Source organism: Manis javanica, chromosome 13 (assembly GCF_040802235.1).
Source record: "Manis javanica isolate MJ-LG chromosome 13, MJ_LKY, whole genome shotgun sequence".
NCBI classification, from domain to species: domain Eukaryota; kingdom Metazoa; phylum Chordata; class Mammalia; order Pholidota; family Manidae; genus Manis; species Manis javanica.
In genome coordinates, this window is record NC_133168.1 from 38,204,445 (window position 1) to 38,216,959 (window position 12,515).

The window sequence follows — 12,515 nt, forward strand, 5'->3', positions numbered from 1 at the left end:
CAAAGACTACGTCTCAGAATTTAAGTAAATTGCTTAGGGAATTTTTGCTAATAAGTTTTAGAGACGCAATTGGAACCCACATCGGCCTACATTGCTTTCACAGCGCTACAAAACGAAGACGTTAAGTTAGTTGGTCTGATATGCATTTTATAGTTCCCAGAATGAATTCTTCGTACGAAGTTGCTTCTCCTCCAATTTCTTGCAGGCACATTATGGTGAGCGTAGGTGTAATATTTAAGATACTCGAGTTCGCCGGATTTTAGCATCCTGTCGCTGTCCCGGGAGGGTGGTGCTAGGTTCCCCGGGTCTCGGCAGGAGAGGGCAGGCCTCGCCAGAGAGAGAGGATTCAGCTCCAGCCCCACAGAAAAGAACAACAAAAACCACACAAAGGCCCCCCCATCCCCCAAATAAAACGACAGTCTCCTCAACTCGGGCCGGGGGCCTCCGGCGGTCGGCGGAGGACAGGGTCCCGGGTAAGCGGCGCCGCGGGAGCGCCCTCTGGCGAGAAGAGAGCGCGCGGCCCCGCCCCGGCCCCCTCGCCGCCGCCGCCGCCACCGCGGCGCCCCCGCCCGGCTCTCCGGGTTCACGCTCGGTCTCTCGCTCCGTGAGACACAGACGGCAGCTTTCCGAGCGAGCAGGGCACAGGCTGAGGCAGCGCCCGCACAACTGCCGCCGCTCGCCGCGAGCAGACCTGGGCACCGGGAGAGAAGGCGACTCCCGCCCGGAGCCCCAGCCCCTCTCTCGGCGGGGTCTCCCGAGCCGACCGGCAGCTCCGCCCTTCCGCGCAGCACCCTTCACGGCCACTTCGCGGGGCGTGCCAGGACTTGGCGACGCGGCTCGGGAAGAGCCAGGGCGGTCGGTGGCGGCGGAGCGAGGTGCGCGCCCTGGGACTGGAGAGCAGCGAGCGGCCGGCTGGGCGGCGACGGCGGCAGTAGCCGCGGGTATCCTCCCGCCCGGCGGCTTCGCCCGCAGCGCCGCCTTCTCGGGCCGCGGCCGCCCGGCCGGGTCCTCTGCGCGTTCCCGGGCCGGAGCCGGCGCACGATGCGCCCGGTTGCCTTCTGATCGCCGCCGCGCCGCTGCCTTCGCCGCGATGATTCCCCCGGAGCCGCCGCAGCAGCTCCTGCAGCCGCCGCCGCCGCCGGCCCAGCCGAACCATGTGGTGACCACCATCGAGAACCTGCCGGCCGAGGGCGGCGGCAGCGGCGGCGGCGGCGGCGGCAGCCTGTCCGCCTCCTCCCGGGCTGGCGTGCGCCAGAGGATCCGCAAAGTGCTGAACAGGTGAGCGGCGGCGGGGCCGCGGGCAGGGGCTGCGGACCCCAGCCGGGCTCCCCTCGCTGTTCCGGGGCCCGGAGGCCCTTTGGGACGGAGCAGCGGCCGGGGATGTCCGAGGAGACCGGGCCCCGACGCGCCCCGCGCTCGCGGGGAGGCCGCGGCAGCTTTGTCCCAGGGCGGGGAGCCTGGAGCGCCGGGCCGGCGGCTGGTCCGAGGCGGGAGTTGGCGGAGAGGCGGGGTTCTGCCTGCCCGGCGCGGTGTGTCCGCGCTCGCACCCTTGCACGCGCGTGTTTTCTCACTTGCCTATCCTACTCCTACCCCAGCTCTGCGCTCAGGGGCCAGAGGGGAGCCAGCGGTGGCCGGCACGGAGGCGGAAAGGAGCGGGGCTGTGGGGACGGCGTGGAAGTCGCCGGCCTCGCGCTGTCGCCCGCCCGCCCGGACGTCTGCGAGCCCCACGCCAGGGGATGGAGTCGCGGCGGCCGTCCGGGCTGGCAGGCAGGGGTCCGCTTCTCCTGCCTGATGCTCCAGTTGCCGCGCCCACTCTTTCTGGCTGGGAGCCGGGAAGGGGAGGCTAGAGGCCTGGATCAGATCCACGCAAAGTGCACAAATGTTGCGGGAAGGGGGTGGGAAGGAGGCGCCGGGCAGTCCAAAGCGGGCTGAGCCGGAGCGGGCGAACGGCGATCGCCGTGCCTCGGTGCTGTAATCTACGCAGCGAATGGATCAGGGACGAGGTGTTCCGGGCTGGGAGCTCGGGGTTGAGGTGGAGATGGGCCCCCTGGAACTCCTGACTCGACTGTGATTTGAAAGGAACCTTTTCTACACAAGTAACTTGAAATGATTGGAGAGCTGACACTTAAAAATCACATAGGTAATCGATTTTGAGTGTTTTTATTTGGGTGCGTGTGTACCCGACGCCTTTTGATGCTGTAGGGGGTAACCATTCTTAAGGCCACTCTGTTCATACAGATTTCTCTACGGCACTGCTTTGGCTAGCCGAAATTCCCCAAGGAATTCACATAGAGCTCTTTGGGGCTTAAAGCTCCACTGGGAGCACCAAATATGCACAGAAAAAGAAGCTTGAAAAATCTCCTTATTTTAGGGGTATGGTTTAATTTAGTTATATTAAATCCCAGACCATTCAAGAGTCCCTTGTGTGGACTTAGCGTGGGTGCTTTTGCATGTTACCATTTATTATTAAACAAGAAGAAATTCACTCTGAAGTGAGACCTGAGTTGGTAATGGAAAGTCAAGCCTTTACTTTACTTTGAGTTGTAGTTGAGGATTAACACCGTCCGAAATGTTACATTTAAAAGGTAATGAGCAGGATAAATCAGGAAGATGCTGGCTCAGTGCATATTATGTGGGCTTCCTATTTGTTACGAATACCGGTGGTTTTTTGAATTGTAAATGCCTTGCTGTTGGTGGTTTAAATTTTTAAGCAGAATATGTTAATTATTAATTTCCTTCATCAGACTGGAAAAAAACTGGTACAGTAGTTCGTGTATCTTTGCATGATTTTAAATTATTATTGATTCTGTGCAGGTTATTTCTTGATACTTAATGAATCTCAATAATAAGATTACTGAGGGAGGAGAGAGGAGACTTGAGTTGTCATCATGCACACATCAATAACTAGCCATGTGGTTTGGGCACAGCGGTTCATCTCCTTGTGTCTGGGTTTCTTCATTTGTAAAATGTGTTTTATAACACATTTGTTTTACCACTCGTATCATGGTTTTGAGAATTAGATGACAGAGTTCTGAAGAAAACACTTGGGAAAGCTGTATACGCATTCATTTACCCAACTGATTTCTGTTGTTTGAGGTGAGTCTGTGGGAGCATCATAAGCTTAAGTCACTATGCAAGCGTAGAACTTTGTGTTTTATTTAGCCTTCAGTGATCCGTGACATGAGTTGTATTATTCCTAATTTATAGAAGAAGAGCTTAGACTGAAAGGTTGGGTCAATGACTTTTCATCACAGGTACATCTGTGAATGGAACCCTATGGGTATATAGCTTCCAGACTTGAACATTTTCTTTCAAAGAATGAAACTGGAACTGCTTTTCAAAGTTTTTCAGAATTTTCAATATAATATTTTGTATTGAGTAAATGGTCTTTCCTTATCCTTAAAGGATAAGAAGAAAAGACTTCTTTTGAGAAGGAGCACTTTTGGTAAGGAGACTGAAAAAAAGTCAGAATCAACATAAAAGTCTTGATGGAATAATTTCTTTAACATGCTGATGGGCTTGGCTTTTGCATTATGATTAAATTAATAGTGGCTGCTGGGTGACAGGGCTCTAAAGGAAAGCAACAGTGTGGGGGGGGGAGTAGAATTTTAGGGAACCTGTGCCAGTGTTTAGGTGAGTGTCCCCCCTGTTGTGTTGAACTCACCAGTAATGGCTATCAGGCTGGCCCCTTGGGGCCAAATTTTAAGCATCTTTGTTGATTTTCTAAAAGCTTAAGATCACCTTTTCCTTCTTTTTCTTCTTCCTCTTTCCTTAATACTTTTGCTTCCTTCACCTGCACTGCCTGTCAACTCTTCTTCTGGGCTTCATTTGTTTCCTTTCGTCTACCTCTGGCATGCAGCAACCTAGCTGTTAGCAGAATGTGAGGTTGTGAATCTCGAACTTTGGAGCCAATATAAAAGAATATCCCTTCAACTTCCGGCATGGAGATGTACAGTTGGCAGAATTCTACTGCTGCCAGCTGGCGGGTAGAGTCTTTTCAGTGATGGGCTGGGCATTGCACCACTGTTAGCTCTTAGCATCCCATCGGGCCAAAGGGACAATGCTGAGAACCTGAGGATGGCGCAGTGGGACCAGCAGTGTTGGATTTGTGAGCAAAGCAAGCCTAAACGGCCTGCGTTGGTGACAGCCTCTAACAATCTACCTGCCACCTAGAGGAGGAACTGCAAATACAGACACTATATCTTGTGTACCTAAGGATAGGTAAAGAGAGAAGTATTTATCTCTTATTATCAAATTATTACAGTTAATAATTTAATTAAGGGTATTTGCTCTTAAGAAGCTTAGAATGAAAATGTAGTTAGTATTGCTTTAATAAAATCTGTCTTACGTTATCCCGTATCATTTTATTTCCTCAATACAGTTCCATATCCTTTCCCCTTTCTTTAAAGGCTTGTACATTTGGATCGCTGTGTTTTGTACATGACAATTGAGGCATCTTGCTGATTGCTCACTTCCTGTAAAGCAGTTACATTAGAATATAGTAGTATCTAAGACTGATAAACGAGGGGGTACTAATTTTTTAATCAGTTAATGGGACATGTCACATTCTCCCCCCACCCCCCCACCCCCCACCATCCTATTCAAAATTGTTTTGGCAGTGGCATGTGAGAAATGCAAGATGATTTAAATGCTGGGATCATTGTTACTTCCTTAATTCCCAGAGATTTAGCATAATGTATTGGTATGGCAAACTCTTCTTCATTTATTTATTAGGTTAGAATAGTACTTATTACACTGCAAGCAAGATATGACAAAAAAAGAAAATACTTCAAGGGCAACAGTTGATGATCCTCTCTCAAACAATGCTGATGCCAGACGATTTCTTAGAAAGATACAGGAGTACATATTGATCTATAGAGTATCTGACGATTTTCTCCTGTAGAGTGATTACTTAATGAGATATTTGTGAAAAATGTGTCTTAGCTTGTTTTGTGCTTGCATGTGTATGGTTTTATCTGTCTTTTCCCACTTGAATATTGTTTTTAGATCTTAATAAAAAATAACCATGAATTTCTAGTTTGACTCACTTTCTTCCCTATAAGAAATTCACTTGGTTGTGTCAAGTTATTGAGTTTCTGCCTTTTTAAGACTTGTAGTGGGAATGTTTAATCACTTGAATGGATCCGCTAGTGTAACCTGGATCATCCACTCATTGGATTTGGAACTGACTGATTTCCAACTTACATTTTGATTTATTTTATTAATTTTCAAATTTCTGTAACTTTTTTCAAGTTGAAAACCAAGGAGCATTAAAGAGGACGTATAGGAGAGTTGGTAGCAAGTCTACCAAAAATCACTGTCCACACAGGAAGTGACCACAAAAGCTAGGACAATACACACATATAGTTTTTCTGAGTCATTAAATCTGGTGGGCAGACCATGGTGAACCAGCAGAATGGCTGCCAGGAAATGGGCTTATGCTTGAACTGAGTATTAGGTACAGTTGATGAAGATATATATGTATATAATACAAAGTATCCTTTTTTATCAAGTAGCAAGGCTTTTGTTAAAAAGTTGGTAGTGACATTCTTCCTCAAGCTGCTCCATCTAACAGTTGTCAAAATGAAAGGAAAGACCAACTGGTAGTAAGGGTAATTGATACAAAATATTCCAAATGGGATCACTGGTGTGGTTAAAAACAGACATTTCTAAGATCAGTAGTAAGCAAAGGATGTCAAAGGATGCACTTATTTTTAACGGAAGGACAAAATTGTAAAAAGAGAAGATCACCCATTATACTTATTTTTGTCCACAGGGCTTGTAGAAATGAGTGTTCATATTAAAGGAATATTTGGTTTATTTTGGATAAACGATGATGCATTTACAAGTAATTACTGTGTAAAAAAATGGACATATCTTTGTGAAATTTTTCTTTGACCTTTTACTATCTCAAGATCCTTCAGTGCTTCAGGGCCATCATAATAGAAGTCTATTGTTAGACTTTATACTGATATAGATATCGATGATATATAAACTGGGATTGGCTGCCCTTATAGTTCTAAAGTTAATGCAGGAGCTGATTTATTATTTAATTGCCATTTCTCATAAAAGTGCAATGCAGAATGTGAAAGTACTGCCATCATTTTTTAGTTTAGCTTTCTCATTCGAGTTCAGGCCAATGAGCATTCACTGTACACTGTTCAGACATGTTAATTCTTGATTACGCTTCTAAAAAAAGTATGCTTAGGAAATCAAACTTCAGTAGACACATGGAAAAATACCCCATAAATATTTGGCATATTTCTTGTCTGACATGAACCATATATAAGTATACATTCATTCATTTATTTATTTTTTAAAGGCCAAAACCACATAACATAAAATTTACCATCTTAACCACTTTTAAGTGTACAGTACTGTAGAGTTAACTGTAACACATTGTTATGCAGCAGCTCTCCAGAAATTTTTTACCTTACAAAACAAACTATATCCTTTGAACAACTTATTTCTCCTTCCCCACTGATCCTGGCAACCACCATTCTACTTTCTGTTTCTAAGAGTTTGACTATTTTAGGTACTTCATATAAATGGACTCATGCAGTGTTTGTCTTTTTATGACTGGCTTATTTCATGTAGCATAGTGCCCTCAAGGTTCATCTACATTGTCACAAATAGTACAATTTACTTCTTTTTGAAGGCTAAGTAATATTGCATTTCTACATCCATTCATCCGTCAATGGACATTCAGGTTGCTTCCACCTCTTGGCTATTGTGAATAAAATCACAATAAACATCAATGTGCAAATATCTCTTTAAGATCCTGTTTTCAGTTTTTGGGATATATACTTAGAGGTGGGATTGGTAGATCATATGGCGATTCTATTTTTAATTTTTTGAGTCACCTCCATACTGTTTTTCATAGCAGTGGTACCATTTTACATCCTTATGAACAGTGCATTAAGGATTCCAATTTCTCCACATTCTCACCAGCACTCATTATTTTCTGTGTTTGTTTCTTTTCACAGTGGCCATCCTAAAGGGTGTGAAGTGATGTCTCACTGTGGTTTTGACTTGTATTTCCCTGATGATAATGATGTCGAGCATCTTTTCATGTGCTTAGCCATTTGTACATCTCCTTTGGAGAAATGTCTAGTTAAGTCCTTTGCTTATTTTTAAATTGGATTGTTTGGGGTTTTTTGTTGTTGAATTGTAGGAATTCTTTATATATTCTGGATATTAACCCTTTATTAGGCATATAGTTTGCAAATATTTTCTCTCATTCCACTGATTGTTTTTTCACTCTGTTAATTGTTTTTACATTCATTTATTCTTAATCACTTATTGTATGGTGAGCTCTCTTCTGGAGGACACATTTATGACAAAACGTTATTCTTGGACTGAAGGACCTCAGAATATAACTAGATAACTTGGCATGTGTACTGCTATTGAGATGAATCATTATAATCTGTAATATGTGTTTTTATGCATAATGCCTAATTCTGTGCTTCCAAATGTCTAGATACTAGATTCATATAAATACATTGTTCTATATGCAATCCATATTGAACTTCTCACTCTGTCATTTTGACCTTATATAGGGAGTACTTGGTGTATAGTAGTCAAGAAGAAACTTCATAGGAAATGTCAAGGAAAACCATAAAAATAAATGTCTTAGGAAGTATTTTCATAGAAAAATGTCATGCCCAAATTAGTGGCAATATGAGTGTAATTTAAGAATACTATTTTTAACATTTTAAAATATTATTTTCTATTAGATTTAAATTCTAAACTTTCTCTCAAGAAAATTTTATGTGACTCTGTGATGATTAAAAAAGTACCTTAAATACCATCTTACAGGTTCTGATATTATGAACCACTAATTCCTACCGATTTTTAAACAAATCAGTTAGAGAACCTACTACAGCTGAATACACTTAAAAGATTTCAAAAACCAAATCATGCTAATTATACCCGGATTTAAAGTGAAAGGGCTACAATTCCTAACCATTCCTGACGTTTTTAAAAAATTGTAGTGTAGTTGATACACAATCTTTTATTGGTAATTCATTATTTTGCTATAGTGCAAGGTGCTGATCCATCATGTAAGATAAATGCTTCACTGGTTTTTCTTCCCTCCCTCCCTCCCTCCCTCCTTCCTTCCTTGCTAACTTCCTTCCTTCCTTCTGTTGGGCACAGTTGGATCATAGTGGTGAACAAAAGATGTGTGAGTTGGTGAGTTGAAGTGAACTCCTGGAGGCCTTTGGTTAGTTTCTGTTATTATCCTTTCAATATAATCTATCAAATGAAAAATTTAAATAAAATAGAAATAAAGATAACATACATCACCTCTCAAAAATGATTAGATTTTGGAGCTCATGTAACAGAGGTGCACAAAAAACCTCCATAATTTAGTTGTTTTACCCACAAGTACACAAGAGGAAGACAGAACCCAAAATAAAATTACTTCAAGTGTACACAGAGTCAAGAGGCAGATTTTTCATGATGAATACAATACAGTTTGTTTCACTTAAGACTTAAAAAAAGGAAGTTGTTAATGTTTATTTACCTTCACAGTATTAGGAGAAAAGGGAGAACAGTTTGAATACAATCCTGCCATTTCAGGATGCTGCTGCCAAGGTCATTGCCATATAATCCAAGAAAATAGAATTTTCTGAAAATACCAACATTCAAACGTGCATATGGAGCTATGAGGGAACCAGGGTACATGACTGTATGTTGCAGGTAAGAGAGATGTAAAAATATGATGAGGGCCTGAGGATGAATTGGTGAAAGAACTAGATGTTTTATTTTATAATTTTTGAGAATGTATGAGTTAAATTTAGTGTTTAGACAGTGGCTCAAATTTTTAAATTTTGCATTATAAAATATACATTCTATATTATAAAATTTACTTCATATGTTATTCCCTCAATAAAAGAAGTGTTCTTATCATCTTTTTACAGATAGGGGAATGAATTTTGTAGTCACACACCTAAGTGCCTTTTTTTTTTATTAAAGTGTCATTGATAGACAATCATATGAAAGTTTCACATGAACAACATTGTGGTTTCAACATTCACCCAAATTATCAAGTCCTCACCCCGACTCCATTGCAGTCACTGTCAGCATAGTAAGATGCTGTAGAGTCACTACTTGTCTTCTCTGTGCTGTACTGCCTTCCCTGTGACCTATCTACATTGTGATTACTAATTGTAGTGCCCCTTAATCCCCTTCTCCCTCCCTCCCACCCACCCTCCCCACCCCTCCCCTTTGGTAACCTCTAGTTCTTCTTGGAGTCTGTGAGTCTGCTGCTATTTTGTTCCTTCAGTTTTGCTTTGCTTGTACTCCACAAATGACTGAAGTCATTTGGTACTTGTCTTTGTCTACCTGGCATATTTCAGTGAACATGATACCCTCCAGCTCCACCCATGTTGCTGCAAATGGTAGGATTTCTTTTCTTTTTATGGCTGAATAATATTCCATTTACACACCTAAGTGCTTTCATAAGACTACAGAGGGGGAGAGACTATGCTAGGTAGAGACAGGGAAAGAGAATTCAGGATGGCATTTGGCATTGAAAGATATTGTCTTAGCTCAGACTATAATAACAAAATACTCTAGGATGGGTGGCTTTAACAATAGATATTTATTTTTCACAGTTCTGGAGACTGGAGTGTCCAAGGTCAAAGTGCCATGGAGTTCAGTGTCCGATGAGGGCCTTCTTAGCTGCCTTCTCATATCCACACCTGGTGGAGAGACAGATCTTTACCATCTCTTCTCTTCTTCTTCTTTTTTTTTAAAATTAAGGTATCATTGATATACACTTTTATGAAGGTTTCACAAGAAAAACAATGTGGTTATTACATTCACCCTTATTATTGAGTCCCCACCAATGGGGGTACCATTGCAGTCACTGTCCATCAGTGTAGTAAGATGCCACACAGTCCCTATTTGTCTTCTCTGAGCTACACTGTCTTCCCTGTGACCCCTCACACCATGTGTACTAAACATAATACTCCTCAATCCCCTTCTCCCTCCCTCCTGACCCACCCTCCTCTTTGGTAACCACTAGTCCCTTCTTGGATTCTGTGGGTCTGCTGCTATTTTTATTTATTTATTTATTTATTTATTTATTTATTTATTTATTTATTTATTTATTTATTTATTTTTTTGAGAGGGCATCTCTCATATTTATTGATCAAATGGTTGTTAACAACAATAAAATTCAGTATAGGGGGGTCAATGCTCAATGTACAATCATTAATCCATCTCAAGCCTAATTCTCATCAGTCTCCAATCTTCTGAAGCATAACGAACAAGTTCTTACATGGTGAACGAATTCTTACAGAGTGAATAAATTCTTACATGGTGAACAGTACAAGGGCAGTCATCACAGAAACTTTCGGTTTTGATCATGCAATATGACCTATAAACCATCAGGTCAAATATGAATATTCATTTGATTTTTGTACTTGATTTATATGTTGATCCCACATTTCTCCTATTATTATTATTATTTTTGTTTTTAATAAAATGCTGAAGTGGTAGGTAGATGCAAGATAAAGGTAGAAAACATAGTTTAGTGCTGTAAGAAGGCAAATGTAGATGATCAGATGATCAGGTGTGTGCCTATGGACTAAGTATTAATCCAGGCTAGACAAGGGCAGCAAGACATCCACGGATGCAGAAGATTTCTCTCAAAGCAGGGGGGGTGAGGTTCTGAGCCTCACCTCTGTTGATCCCCAAATTCTCACCTGATGGCCCCCCTGCGACTGTGCCTGTCTTAGGTTGTTCCTCCCTTGAGGAATCTTACCCGTCTCTGGCTAACCAGTCATCTTCCGGGGCCATACAGGGAAATGTAAAGTTGGTAAGTGAGAGAGAAGCCATATTGTTTGCAAAGGTTAGCTTTTTACTTCTTTGCAGATTTATGCCCTGTGGCTTCTATGCCCAGCACTTGTCTCGAGGTATCTTTACCACCTGGAGGAATTATGATACTCGGTAAATTCGATATGAGGCACGAATTCTATTTAAAGTTTGTAATTAGGAAGGAAGAAGAAAAGCTATAGATGTAGCATATGAAGGAAACTTGGGAGGATTGATTATTTCTTTGACATATCTTCTTGTATAGTACCTTAAGTATGTATAGGTTTTAAACTACTAACTAATTTGCACACACATATTGACATAATAGGAATACGGTGACATAAACAAAGCAAATCTATAATTACCAGCCATCTCCAGTGAAGCCAAGAAAACCATTTAGGCACCCTAGGCATTTGTGAAAATTTATCTATGATATGATGGATATTTTCCAACTGTACTTGAACCATCAGACAAATTAAAGCAGCCCATTTCTGGGATCTGTTCACATCCCATATGTTCTTTTAACCATAGATAGTCTATAGTCATGAGATTTTGGGGTGCTACAACTTGCACCCCTCCCAACTCCTGGTTGAGTTCCAACAGTACAGATCCAGTCAAATTCGTTGTCTCACTGTATGCACATGCCAGCCTAGACATCTCCCTCCTCCTTCTCATGGCAAGTCCAGGAGATGGTGGGCTGGATGCAGCCACAACCGCAGCATCGTCCGGATCCCTGTGGAGGCTTTTTGATGATCATCCCCCGGCACGAGTCCTCCAGAGAGTGCTGATGCCGGAAGCTCCTCCTCATATCGTATCTTAGTTCATTTTCTGGGTATCCAAGCTAGGCCTTCATCTTCTGCGTAGAAACAAACAGACCCTTTGCCCACACTTTGACATGCCCTCTATACCACTGTGCAGAACTCATTGGAGGTCAGCACACAGTAACTGCTTTTTTTTTTTTTTTTTTTAATTAAGAGAAAGGAATATTATCAGAAAAGAGTACCTCCATAGCTGATCATCTGACACCCTTTAAGTGATCAACATTAAGGATATTTAAAGGTCTGCTGCTATTTTATTCCTTCAGTTTTGCTTCGTTGTTATACTCCACAAATGAGGGAAATCATTTGATATTTGTCTTTCCCTGCCTGACTTATTTCACTGAGCATAATACCCTATAGCTCCATCCATGTTGCTGCAAATGGTAGGATTTGTTTCTTTCTTATGGCTGAATAGTATTCCATTGCATATATGTACCACCTCTTCTTTATCCATTCATGTACCGATGGACACTCAGGTTGCTTCCATATCTTGGCTATTGTAAATAGTGCTGTGATAAACATAGGGGTGGATATGTCTTTTTGAATATGAGAAGTTGTTTTCTTTGTATAAATTCCTAGGAGTGGAATTTCTGGGTCAAACGGTATTTCTATTTTTAGTTTTGTGAGGAACCTCCATACTGCTTTCCACAATGGTTGAACTAGTTTACATTCCCACCAGCAGTGTAGGAGGGTTCTCCTTTCTCCACATCGTTGCCAGCATTTGTTGTTCCTAGTCTTTTCTATGTTAGTCATCCTAACTGGTGAGATGATATCTCATTGTGGTTTTAATTTGCATTTCCCTGATGATTAGTGATGTGGAGCATCTTTTCACTTGCCTGTTGGCCATCTGAATTTCTTCTTTGGACAAGTATC

General features: G+C 42.3%; 1 protein-coding gene across 2 annotated transcripts in view; it reads left to right on the forward strand.

The window, feature by feature from the left end:
• Positions 1-537: 537 nt before the first annotated feature.
• SLC35F1 (solute carrier family 35 member F1) overlaps positions 538-12,515 on the forward strand; it is a 473,584-nt gene continuing 461,606 nt past the window's right edge. Inside the window, exon 1 of one of the 2 annotated variants that reach the window (XM_036993351.2) lies at positions 538-1,278. In XM_036993351.2, the coding sequence (XP_036849246.1) occupies positions 1,091-1,278 (188 nt within the window). In that variant the 5' untranslated portion in view covers positions 538-1,090. Of the gene's footprint in view, positions 1,279-2,031; positions 2,141-12,515 lie in introns of those variants that run through there. The other variant, XM_036993363.2, reaches the window with a different exon arrangement.